At 40.9% G+C, this 12206-nt stretch overlaps 1 protein-coding gene across 4 annotated transcripts in view; it reads left to right on the top strand.

Annotated features, from left to right (window-relative positions):
* Positions 1-12206, top strand: part of Lima1 (LIM domain and actin binding 1) — a 119619-nt gene that overhangs the window by 64793 nt on the left and 42620 nt on the right. For all 4 annotated transcript variants that reach the window (XM_048364653.1, XM_048364666.1, XM_048364658.1 and 1 more), the window contains exon 4: positions 8957-9400. In XM_048364653.1, the coding sequence (XP_048220610.1) occupies positions 8957-9400 (444 nt within the window). The remainder of the gene's footprint in view (positions 1-8956; positions 9401-12206) is intronic.

Consider the following 12206-nt stretch of genomic DNA (forward strand, 5'->3'; position numbering starts at 1 on the left):
CCATCCAGTACCAATGCATCTTGCATAGCTGAAACACAGATGTGAATCACATGTCTAGCTTATTGGTTCAGATGGGCCTCCCAACCTTTTGCCCACACTGGTGGAAAACTTTGATCTTCCTGATCTCTGTGTGAATAGTTGTGATTATAGACATGTACTACCACATTGGGCCTTGAAGAAACAAATATTTTTTAAAAAGAAGAGTTGTCAGTAATGGAAAATGTGACAGTTGAGAGCAAATAAAGCAGAGTGCTTTTTAACCTGTGGGGGTTAGGTAAGTGGATGTGAATGGTAATTAAAGAAGAAAGAAGAACTATAGGAACAAAGGTTTAGCCTCACTGATAGTCTGAGAAACATAATAAAAGTAAAAGAGAAAAATTAAAATGTGAACAACTGGCAAATAATATTGAGCAATACAGATACTCATTAGTGGTAGATATATACAACATAAAATATGTATAATATGATCATAAGATTTTGTATATGGATATGGAATATCCAGAAGTGCATACAACTTTAATCCAAGCACTTGGATGGCTGAGGCAGGAGGATTGAAAGCTCAAGAACAACTGTATCTCAAGACTTTTATAGATAAATAAACAAATTGATTAAAACAAGGTGCATCACAGTGTGAACATATAGGAAAAGGTAGAGCATAATTTCTTTTTAAATTGTTAGTGGCTATATATGGTAGTCCATGCCCAAAAATTAGGAAAAAAGAGGGGAGAAGAGGAGGGAAGGAAGGAGGAAAATTAAGAATACATATCAGATTATTGCAGGGGACCTCTTTGTTGGTTAAGTAGGGAGTCAAGTAGGGAAGTCTCTACCATTTGACCCACAGCACCACTTCCGGCCTTTTCTGAATAGTTTATTGGAGATAAGAATTTTGCAGACTTTCCTGCCCAAGTTGGCGTCAAACTATGATTCTCAGGTCTCAGCCTCCTGAGTAGCTAGGATTATAGGTGTGAGCCATCGGCACCAGCTCCTACCACGTAGTGCTTTTTCTTTCTGTTTTAAAATTGTTATTATGAAGATGATATACAGAGGGGCTACAGTTACATGGGTTAGATTATCTTCCTTTCTTTTTATTTATTTTTATTTTTGTCTGCTGTGAGGCTTGAACTTACAACAGACCTGGGTGTTGTCCCTGCGCTCTCTTAGCTCAAGGCTAGTGATCTAGCACTTTGAGCCACAGCACCTCTTACAGTTTTCTGGTAGTTAACTGGAGATAAGAGTCTCATGGACTTTCCTGCCTGGGCTGGCTTTGAACCGCGATCCTCAAATCTCAGCCTCCTGAGTAGCTAGGATCATAGGAATGAACCACCAGCACGCAGCTTCCTTTCTTTTTTTAACACAAGGATTTGAACTCCTGATCTTCCTACCTCAACCACCCAAGTGCTAGAATTACAGATGTGCAACACCACACCCAGATAATTCTTCTACTTTTTTGGGGTGGTGGGGGGCCAGTCCTGGAGCTTGGACTCAGGGCCTGAGCACTGTCCCTAGATTCTTTTTGTGCAAGGCTAGCACTCTGCCACTTGAGCCATAGCGCCACTTCTGGCCATTTTCTATATATGTGGTGCTGGGGAATTGAACTCAGGGCTTCATGTATACGAGGCAAGCACTCTTGCCACTAGGCCATATTCCCAGCCCCTCATTCTTCTACTTTTAAAATGAAAATTCTCCTGTGATTGCAACATCTAAGACCCCAAAAAGGGAAAAGACTTACACAAATATAAGACTTAGCTCTAACTCATCCCATTTCTAAGTCAGATGTTCATGTAGAAAGAACATGTTGTTGAATCTCCTCTGATTCAAGGAGATAATTATGGTTCAGGGGCAATGTGCTAAAATTCCAAGGCCTCCTGAATGTTAATTAGAGAAAAGAAACTGTGATAGTATAGTAAGAAATGTGGTCCTTGAAAATGTTTGACTTCTTCACTTCCTAAAACAATACTTAGGGAAAATGTTAAGACTTTGATACAAATGACATCAACTAGGATTTCACCTTTTTCCTCCTGGCACTTACCCTGTACAGAGAATAGAAAGAAACTATAAGGAACTGTAACCCAGGCCAGGCACTAGTGACTTGTGTCTATATTCTTAGCTACTCAGGAGGCTGAGATCTGAGAATCACAGTTTGAAGCCAGCCCAGACAAGAAAATCCATGAGACTATTTATTTTATTTTTTTATTTGGCCGGTCATGGGGCTTGAATTCTGGGCTTGGGCACTGTACTTGAGCTCTTCACCTCAAAGCTAGCACTCTACCACTTGAACTACAGTGCCACTTCCAGTTTTCTGGTGGTTAATTGGAGATGAGTCTCATGGACTTTCCTGCCTGGGCTGGCTTTGAACGGCAATCCTCAGATCTCAACCTCCTGAGTAGCTAGAATTACAGGCATGAGCCACCTGCACCTAGCTCCATGAGACTCTTTATTTCCAATTAATCACAGAAAAAGCCAACAGTGGTGCTGTGGCTTGTGTGGCAGAGTGCTAGCATTGAGCAAAAAAGAGCCCAGGGACAGCACCAAGTACCAGAGTTCAAGCCTCACTACTAGGAAATTACCCAGCAATCCCACTTCTGAACATTTACCCAAATGATCACAAACAAGGCCATACTAAAGATATCAGTACAACCATGTTCATTGCAGCATTATTTACCATAGCTAAGATATGGGACCAACCCTGATGCCCCTCAGTAGATAAATGGATCAAGAAAATGTGGTATCTATGCACAATGAAATTCTATACTTCCATCAGAAAGAATGACATCAGCTCATTCAAAAGGAAATGGAAAGACTTGGAAAAAATCATATTAAATGAAGTAAGCCAAACCCAAAGAAACATAGATTCCATGGCTTCACTCATTGGTAATAATTTAGTATATGTCTAGGATAGTCCAAGCAGAGGATCACAATAGTTCAATAACTATGTACATATGATCATATAAGATGAAGCTAAGTGAAATGAACTCCAAGATATGGAAACAAGAGGTTTTTCATTGTTGTTGTTATTTTTAATGTACTATGTGAAATTATTTCTTTTTTCTTTCCTATGGTTTATTCCCTGTTGTCTCTGTATTTTATTTTGGTACCCTTGGTATTGTATATATGTTTATGTGAATTAGGGAAGGGAAAATCAAAATGGTGAGACAAAGGACAAAGGGCAAGCCAATGCAACAATGATACACATAAGACAATATGTTGGAAATTAATTGAACAACTTGGGGGGGTTGAGGGGGAGGGAAAGTGGGAGAAAATGAGGGAGGGGGTAACAAGTTTTACAAGAAATGTACTTACTACCTTAGGTATATAACTGTAACCCCTCTGTACATCACCATGACAATAAAGTAAATTTAAAAAAAAGAAAAGAAAAAGAAACTATAACCCAGATTCCTGACTTGGGAGGTGACTAATAGCACTGTGGTGGTTTTTCATGGTTGTTCACCATGGTGACTAGTGGCTGGAGGAATGGGCTAAGCCATTTATTTAATAATTATTGTCAGGCTGGGAATATGGCCTAGTGGTAAAGCGCTCGCCTCGTATACATGAAGCCCTGGGTTCAATTCCTCAGCACCACATATATAGAAAAATGCTGGAAGTGGCGCTGTGGCTCAAGTGGTAGAGTGCTAGCCTTGAGCAGAAAGAAGCCAGGGACGGTGCTCAGGCCCTGAGTTCAAGCCCCAGGACTGGCAAAAAAAAACACAAAAAATAATAATAATTATTGTCACCACTTGCTGAATGCCTATTTAGGTAAATATTATATGACATATGCTAATACAGTCTTATTTATTCTCTTTAATAATCTTGTATAGTAGTTTTCAGAAACTTGCTTAAGGTTGGATGGAGGCACATTGTTCAAGGGTTCAATTGTAGACAATACAAAGAAAGAAAATTATATGATTTTTTTTTTTGGCCAGTCCTGGGCCTTAAACTCAGGGCCTGAGCACTGTCCCTGGCTTCTTTTTGCTCAAGGCTAGCACTCTGCCACTTGAGCCACAGCGCCACTTCTGGCCATTTTCTGTATATGTGGTGCTGGGGAATCGAACCCAGGGCTTCATGTATACAAGGCAAGCAAGCACTCTTGCCACTAGGCCATATCCCCAGCCCAAAGTATATGATTTGTAACTCATTATCCAATGATAAACCTAGACCTCTCGGGCTAATATTCTTTACATTGTGTTGATTTTAGCTATTGCTATTATTGTATAACTTTTCTTCATTGTAACTTGCCTTGGGTCCTAAAGACTTGAATCACCACCATGGACTGGGCAGCACTCCCAGGAGTGATTTAAGGGTGTAGAGCCTTTAATGTTATCAGACCACACTTCCCAGCCCTTTCTCTTCTTGTCTCCACCCCTGCCTCTACACTCTTGAACTTGTATCTTTAGAAGCTCATTTTAATAAAAGCATACTTAATCTTCCTGAAAGGAAACAAAAAGGCCTCCCTAAAGGGATAACCTCCACCGGAGTCTAGTTCAGGACACTGCTGAAACTGCACCACCCAAATCCTCTTCCTGCTCATCACAAGTAGAGACTACAGTACTCAGGCTACTTACAGTAACATCAAACTTATTTCATGTTCTGTGAAAGCTTTTTTGTTTTTTTCATTTTTTTTGGTTTGTTTTTTTTTGGCCAGTCCTGGGCCGTGAACTCAGGGTCTGAGCACTGTCCCTGGCTTCTTTTTTGCTCAAGGCTAGCACTCTGCCACTTCAGCCACAGCGCCACTTCTGGCCATTTTCTGTATATGTGATGCTGGGGAATCGAACCCAGGGCCTCATGTATAGGAGGCAAGCACTCTTGCCACTAGGCCATATTCCCAGCCCTTGTGAAAGCTTTTTTGTGATATGAAGATAATGTATACTTTTATTTTTTCACCCATTTATTATATTATTGTTTTATTATAAAAAGAAATACAAGTACCATAATTCATCTTCCAAAATTAACCTAACATCCTAATATAGTTTATTCCAGACTACTTTTCTAGGATCATACTTATAATACACATGCTATTGTAAATGGGATCCTGACAATTTGATTTTTTTTTAATTTAAAATTATCTTGTGAGCATTTTCCCATGTCAATAGATACACTTTGATCCCATAATATATGTCTACAAAAAGCAGTGTCCAGTTAACAAGGTAGAATGTGGCTCTTGTTTTCAGGGCTCTGGTGTATGCACTGGCTGGTGAAGACAGAGGCCTAGGTGACTCATCCATTATGTGACATGAGGTAGTAGGGCTAAGTGTTGCTGGTGATAAAGTAACAGATTTTGGAACTTTTATTATTACTACTATTAGCATATCTTAGCTATACAAGCAGGGATTTCTTTGTGACATTTTCATGCACATTCACAATCTACTCCAATCAATCTCTCCTCTTCTATCACTCTTCCTTACTCCCTCCCCATTTTCTAATGTAATTTCAGCAGGTTTCATTGCTCCATTTTTATAAGTGCTGACAATCTAATTCAACTGTATTCATCTTTTTTCACCCTGGTGAGCTCCCCAACAAAGGTGCTTCTCTTTCCCCTTCCCTCAATCCCTACTGATCAAAAGCTTCCTTTGAAGTTATTTGCTGTTTTCATATATAGTTGCAGTATGTCTCAAAATTATTCACCCTTTTACTTTCTTTTCTCTTTCTTGTCCTAAGTAGTCCCTTAGTTATAATTATCACATTATGTTTATCCATATATCTATATAATTATATATACAGATATATGTGTATTGTTAGGTTTTTTTAAAGTAGGTAGCCGGTAAGGGAGAATGCCGCGTGGTAATTACCGAACTGCTGGCCTGTGGCCGAGGTGATCCACGGCCAGAGACAAGGGAGAGAAAGGAGAGAAAGGTGACCCCCACCCAGCCCTGCTTTATCTAGGGCAGGGGCAGGGGATGTGGCCAGGTGGATTAGGATGTGACCTCAGGGAAAGGGGAGGTAACTGCCTCCAGGTCTGCTGGTTACCCAGGTGCCTGGGTGGAGGTGGGGGGGCATCTACATGGAGCCTTCTGGGGACGGGCCTTACATACATAAGTGTGTATGTATGTTCATCTCCATGAATATACATGTCTGTTAGGTGTAGCTGCTACATATAAATGAAAACATATGGTATCATTTTTTAAATCTTAGCTCGTCTGGCTCCATATGATGTCTTCCTAAGTAGCCCCAGGCTGGCCTGGAATTCAACTATATAGCCCAGACTTGAACTACATATCCTTCTGACTCAGCTTCACAATGTCTGGGATTTTAGGCATGTACTACCACACCAGCTTTGGAGCTGTGTGGCTATTTATTCACTCATTCATTCATGAATTTAAACTGGGATCTTATTGTGTTGTTCAAACAGGTCTTAAACGCCTGAGCTGAAGTTATCTTCCTACTTCAGCATCCTGAGTAGCTGTGTCTAATAGAAGCCATTTAAAAATACTCAACAAATTCCTTTTATGCATTATCAATCTCAGATTCTTACATGCTTCTTTCAGTGAGCCATTTTCTTTCTTTTCTTTTCTTTTTTTTTTTTTTTTTTTGGCCAGTCCTGGGGTTTGAACTCAAGGCCTGAGCACTGTCCCTGGCTTCTTTTTGCTCAAGGCTGGTAGCACTGTACCACTTGAGCCACAGTGCCACTTCTGGTTTTTCCTGTCTATGTGGTGCTGAGGAATTGAACCCAGGGCTTCATGTATACGAGGCAAACACTCTTGCCTCTAGGCCATATTCCCAGCCCCCCTCAGTGAACCATTTTCTTTCTTTCTCTCTCTCTCTCTCTTTTTTTTTTTTTTGCCAGTCCTGGGGCTTGGACCCAGGGCCTGAGCACTGTCTCTGGCTTCTTTTTGCTCAAGGCTAGCACTCTACCACTTGATCCACAGTGCCACTTCCGGCCTTTCCTATATATGTGGTGTTGAGGAATCGAACCCAGGGCTTCATGTACATGAGGCAAGCACTCTTACCACTAGGCCATATTCTCAGCCCCTTGAACCATTTTCTAAACTGCAGTTTAACCACTAGAACTAAGCAGTTGTTCTTCTGTAACTTTTATTTTTCCAAGTCTTGCTACTACTTTAGAAGTGGCTCTCAGTGTATTCAGAAGAGTAATAGGGTAAGAGACCTAATTCCCAATATAGCTGCTAATCCCATTTAATTCCCCCAAGTCTTCCACTCCAAGTTTGCTGTCTTTTTTTTCTCAGTTGAAAGCCCAGGGAATCAGAGGCTGCAGGAATGGAGAGAAAGAAGGTACTAGAAGTTGTGGTTGGCTGGGAAAGCAGTGCTTTTCAGTTTATTTAGGATTTTCAAAAGTATCTTCCTTCTATTATTCTGCAACATCAGTGACAATTTCCAGGTTTTCAACCTGTACATATGTAAATTCCATTTTGACCCAGGTAAAAGAGAACTGTCTTAGGTATGTAAATGTCTATTCTTTGATCACCAGACTGGGTGGGATTGTTTCCTTACACCTACTTGTTTTCCTACCCGGGGCTCTATAGAATAGTGAATTTTATAATATAGCTGAAAATTCAGACATAGATAAACATGTAGAAGAGTGCTGGATAAAAAACAGGATGAGATTCTTGTGTAAGAATAAATTTGAGGACTGGGGATATAAGTCAATGTAGAGTACTTACCTAGCATGTGCAAGGCCCTGGGTTTGATCCCCAGAATTGGGGGTGGGGGGTGGGGAAAGGATGTTTATGTGCATGTTAATTATGTCATATCACTAAGTGTCATTTATGTAAATATTTGTAAGTCTGGTGATTTCTTTAGGTTTCTACACATAGTACTTTTTGTTTGTTTTATTTTTTGCCAGTCCTGGGGCTTGAACTCAGGGCCTGAGCTCTGTCCCTGGCTTCCTTTTTTGCTCAAGGCTAGCACTCTACCACTTGAGCCCAGCGCCACTTCTGGCTTTTTTTTATATATGTAGCGCTGAGGAATCGAACCCAGGGCTTCATGTATGCAAGGCGGAGCACTTTACCACTAGGCTGTATTCCCAGCCCCTATACATAGTTCTGATCCTTGAAGCTACTATCTATAATTATTGGTGGTGTGTATTTTCAGCTATACTATGTCTTTGTCTTTTTTGTTGTTTTGTTTTCTTCTGTGTGCTTGGCAAACACACTCTACCACTAAGCAACATCTCAGCCCTCTCTTTTGCTTTCTCTCTCCCCTCTCTCCCTCCCTCCCTTCCTCCTTTCCTATCTTTCTTCCTATAGTTCTGGGGCTTGAACTCAAATTTAGCATTCTACCATTTTGAGCCACAGCAACTTCCAACTTTTTGTGGTTAGTTGGAGGTAAGAGTCTCATAGACTTTCCTGCCTGGGCTGGATACTCAGATCTTAGCCTCTTAAGTAGCTAGGATTGGGTACATGAGCTATCGGTGATCAACCTTTTCTTTTCCTTTCCCTTTCTTTTCTTTTCCTTAATTTTCTATCTGCCATGGGGCTTGAACTCAGGGCCTGGCACTGTCCCTGAGCTTCCTCAGATCTCAGCTAGGATTACAAGAGTGAGTCACCAGTGCTAGGCTATTTTTCTTAGTTTTAAAAGAAAATAAAATCAAAATTCTTCACATAATTTTGTGACATACTTTATGGTTCTAATATTTAAGATACATGGAATTTTGCTGTTTTTTTCTTTCTTTCCTCACAAATCTTTGGGTTAAAAAAAAATCTCTCATCTCCATTATAACTGTCATTAGAATTGGGCTGTCTTTTCTTCGCATTTTGCCCTTATAAGGCTATCCTGTTTTATCACTTCCTGCTTCAGCTCCTGACTTTTCCTCTCTTTCCCTCTCCTTGTCCTGGGTGGATGCTCACTCTATGTGGCTGGGCTTTAACTGTTAACAGCTGTCCCAGCTGTCCTGAGCGGCTGTGGACCAGGAGCTGCTTTGAGTTTAAACTTTCATTTTACAAAGAACATGCTTGACTGTTGCAGCAGGCAAGTTATAACTGGCTCTTACTTCTCGTTCTTCTAGAACACTGAAAATCTCCCACAGCACTTTAGAAAGGGGACCCTGACTGTGTTAAAGAAGAAGTGGGAGAACCCAGTGCCGGCGTCAGCGGAGTCGCAGGCAGATCCTCTGCCAAACAACAGCTTTGAGATTAGGCACCGAGCGGACCACCATCCTGTGGAAGTGAAAAGCCACACCTCTTCTGGAACCAGCGCTGACCTTAGACTTGGATCACATCCTGAAGCCCTCACCCAGTGCCGAGATCCTTGCACCGAGGAGAGTGAGGATCATAAAGCCCAAGCAACAGAAAGTAGAAAGATGGAAAATTGTCTAGGAGATTCCAAGCATGAAGTAGAGAGATCTGAAGTGAGTGAAAACACCGACACTCCGGGCAAAATAGAGAAATACAATGTTCCGCTCAACAGGCTTAAGATGATGTTTGAGAAAGGTGAAGCAACTCAGTCCAAGGTAAGAACTGGGCAAGTATAAAATTTGAGAAACTTAATTCATGTACTAAACAAAGCTGTTTTTCTAATCTGGCCAGCTGTAGTAGAGTTGAGTATGTGGTCAATAAATCTTTTGATTCAAGTTAGATGCTTTAATAAAAAATCTCTAATGAGTTATTTACATTGATGGTAAGATTGTGAGACACTCCCCCCCCCCCCCCCGCCATTTCACATTAAATCTAGTTCAAACTGGGATTCAAGTTGATATCTAGAACTGAAGAGAGTTGGATACTGGATGGATTCTGTTTTTTGTACACTTGCCCTTTTCATTTGTCTTCCTGTGCCTTTTGTCATCTGTAGCCTTGGGGGTGGAATTACTGCTGAATCGCCTTCTGCTTGGGCACAGCTGCAGACAGAGTGTTAAGGCCAAAGTTTTACATTAAAACTGAGGGTTGGTTGTCTCTTCGCTAGCTGAATCCCTTCGCTTCTCAACTTCCTCATCTGTGCCTACCAACAAATGTTTTTTATCAGCTAAAATCCTCTCTCTGAAAAACTCAATGAAGATAGCCAGACTAACTGTGGCTTTCAGGAGTTTTGACTTGCAAATGCACGGGTTGCATTTTCCTACAACTGCTAATGAAATTTGATCCTTCATGTGGAGTGCAGACTGAGTCCCCAGAGGGAATTACTTAACTAGAAAATGAGTTACATATGCTGGGGACTTATAACACAGTCCAGAGGCCACAGAGCTGGTAAAAAACTTTCCAGTTTTCTCATACTTTCCTACATATCTGGCTTTGTATGTGGGGATGGGTTCGTTACAACAGTCATTATAATGAAATAAACAGATCTGATAGGTAGCAAAGCCATCATTTACTCTGGATTCCATCTACATGGGGAAGCTAGATTTTTTTTTTCCTTAAAGCTAATAAACATCTGGCCCAAATCCCAATTATTTGTGAAGTAATAGCATGAAATATTCCTTCTGTGAAAAAATAAAATAGAGAACTCCTGTAACCCTTAGTTTTTGTTCAGTGTGACATTATCAGTTCCTTCCCATAACTTTGTTATGCCTGTTGTTTCTTAACTGCTTGAGGCTCATCTCTGAAAGCCTAGGAAGAATTTTCAAAGACTAGTAAAGCTGGAATTCTTTGCTGTGCGCGAGCGTTAGCTCTGATTTAACACTGAAACCAGTTGGCAAGAGATGTAACCACAAAGCAGTTTTATGACTTTTCTTAAACTCTTTCCTCTCAATTTTTCATCCCCTAAGGCCTGCCAACTCCCTTTTTCCCATTTATGGCCTTAAAAAATTTTTTTTAGCAGGAAGAATTTTAAATGGAAGGAAAAAAATGTCAGAAATCCTAAATGGAGAGGAAGGGGCACTGTAGTGACTCAAAGCACCATTGTAAGTCTCCTCCTCACAGACCCTGCAGGGATAGGACAGCTGATGTCATGCCTGCACATACAATGTAGATTCAGTGCAAAAGGGCTTGTGCATGTCAAAACTAGCCCAAGGTAGGAAATGACTGGGACTGAAGCAAACAAAAATGCTGATTATGTGTAAGGATCTGGTGAGAGACTATTTTTTTTCTCATAAATGCCTAGTTAGAGATGGGTCAGGACAAGTCTATTTCTTTATGTCTGCTGTGAGCAGAGGTTAAAAAAAAAACAACCCATGTAAAGAAAGATCCTACTACACTGCCGATGGCAGTAGGCCACTTGATGGCTGAACTTGTAGGAAGATTGGACAGGTTCTGAGAGTCACTTGGGCTTGGATATTCATGTTTGTGCATACCTCTTTTTTCACTTCTTGATTAAGTTTGTCATCTAATGTGCAGCTTAGAAACTGGAAATCATAGACATTGTTCGCTCTATAGCTTTTTCTAAACAAACATCATTACTCATGTTGGGAAAGTTGTTTGTTTGTTTTTTTATTTTTTTTTGGGGGGGGAGGCCAGTCCTGGGCCTTGGACTCAGGGCCTGAGCACTGTCCCTGGCTTCTTTTTGCTCAAGGCTAGCACTCTGCCACTTGAGCCACAGCGCCACTTCTGGATGTTTTCTATGTATGTGGTTCTGGGAATCGAACCCGGAGCTTCATGTATGCGAAGCAGGCACTCTTGCCACTAGGCCATATTCCCAGCCCCTTAGGGAAAGTTTTGTCTCATATTTCAGTTACAATGTTAAGGAAAGTTTTGTCTCTTTTAGGTTGAGGACTATGTTTGAAATTAGGTTATGGCTATTGTGTTAGGATATGTTAGGTTCAAGATATAACATACCGTTAACATGGGTAAGGTTGTAATCAGGAAGTTACATACTTGGATCTTCGGAAGGAAATTGTGAGAAATATGGTTGGAATGCTCCTAAATCCTTCTAGGAGCATGATTATACAAGTAAGTATATGTTTCAGAGCCAACAAATTAGTACCTCAATGTGACAAATGAAATCATGTGCATCTTTGACTCCATAATTGAGTTAAGGAGAACCAGACTGAATCTCAGCTAACTAGTTTGAGCAAGGTCAGGATATACATAGTTAAAATACAGGGTCTAACGTTTTGTCCAAAATCCTTTTTTTTTTTTTTTTTGGTCATGGGGCTTTAACTCTGGGCTGGGCGCTGTCCCTGAGCTCAAGGCTAGCTCTCTACCACTTCAACCACTTCTGGTTTTCTGGTGGGTAATTGGAGATAAGAGTCTCACTGACTTTCCTGCCAGGTCTGGCTTAGAAGTCTGATCCTCAGACCTCAGCCTCCTGAAATCTCTCTGTGTCTCTCTCTCCTTCCCCTTCCCCCCCCCCCCCCTTTGTTTCTCTGTCTCTGTCTCTGTCTCTCT

The sequence above is a fragment of the Perognathus longimembris genome, chromosome 1 (genome assembly GCF_023159225.1).
Source record: "Perognathus longimembris pacificus isolate PPM17 chromosome 1, ASM2315922v1, whole genome shotgun sequence".
Classification (NCBI taxonomy): Eukaryota; Metazoa; Chordata; class Mammalia; order Rodentia; family Heteromyidae; genus Perognathus; species Perognathus longimembris.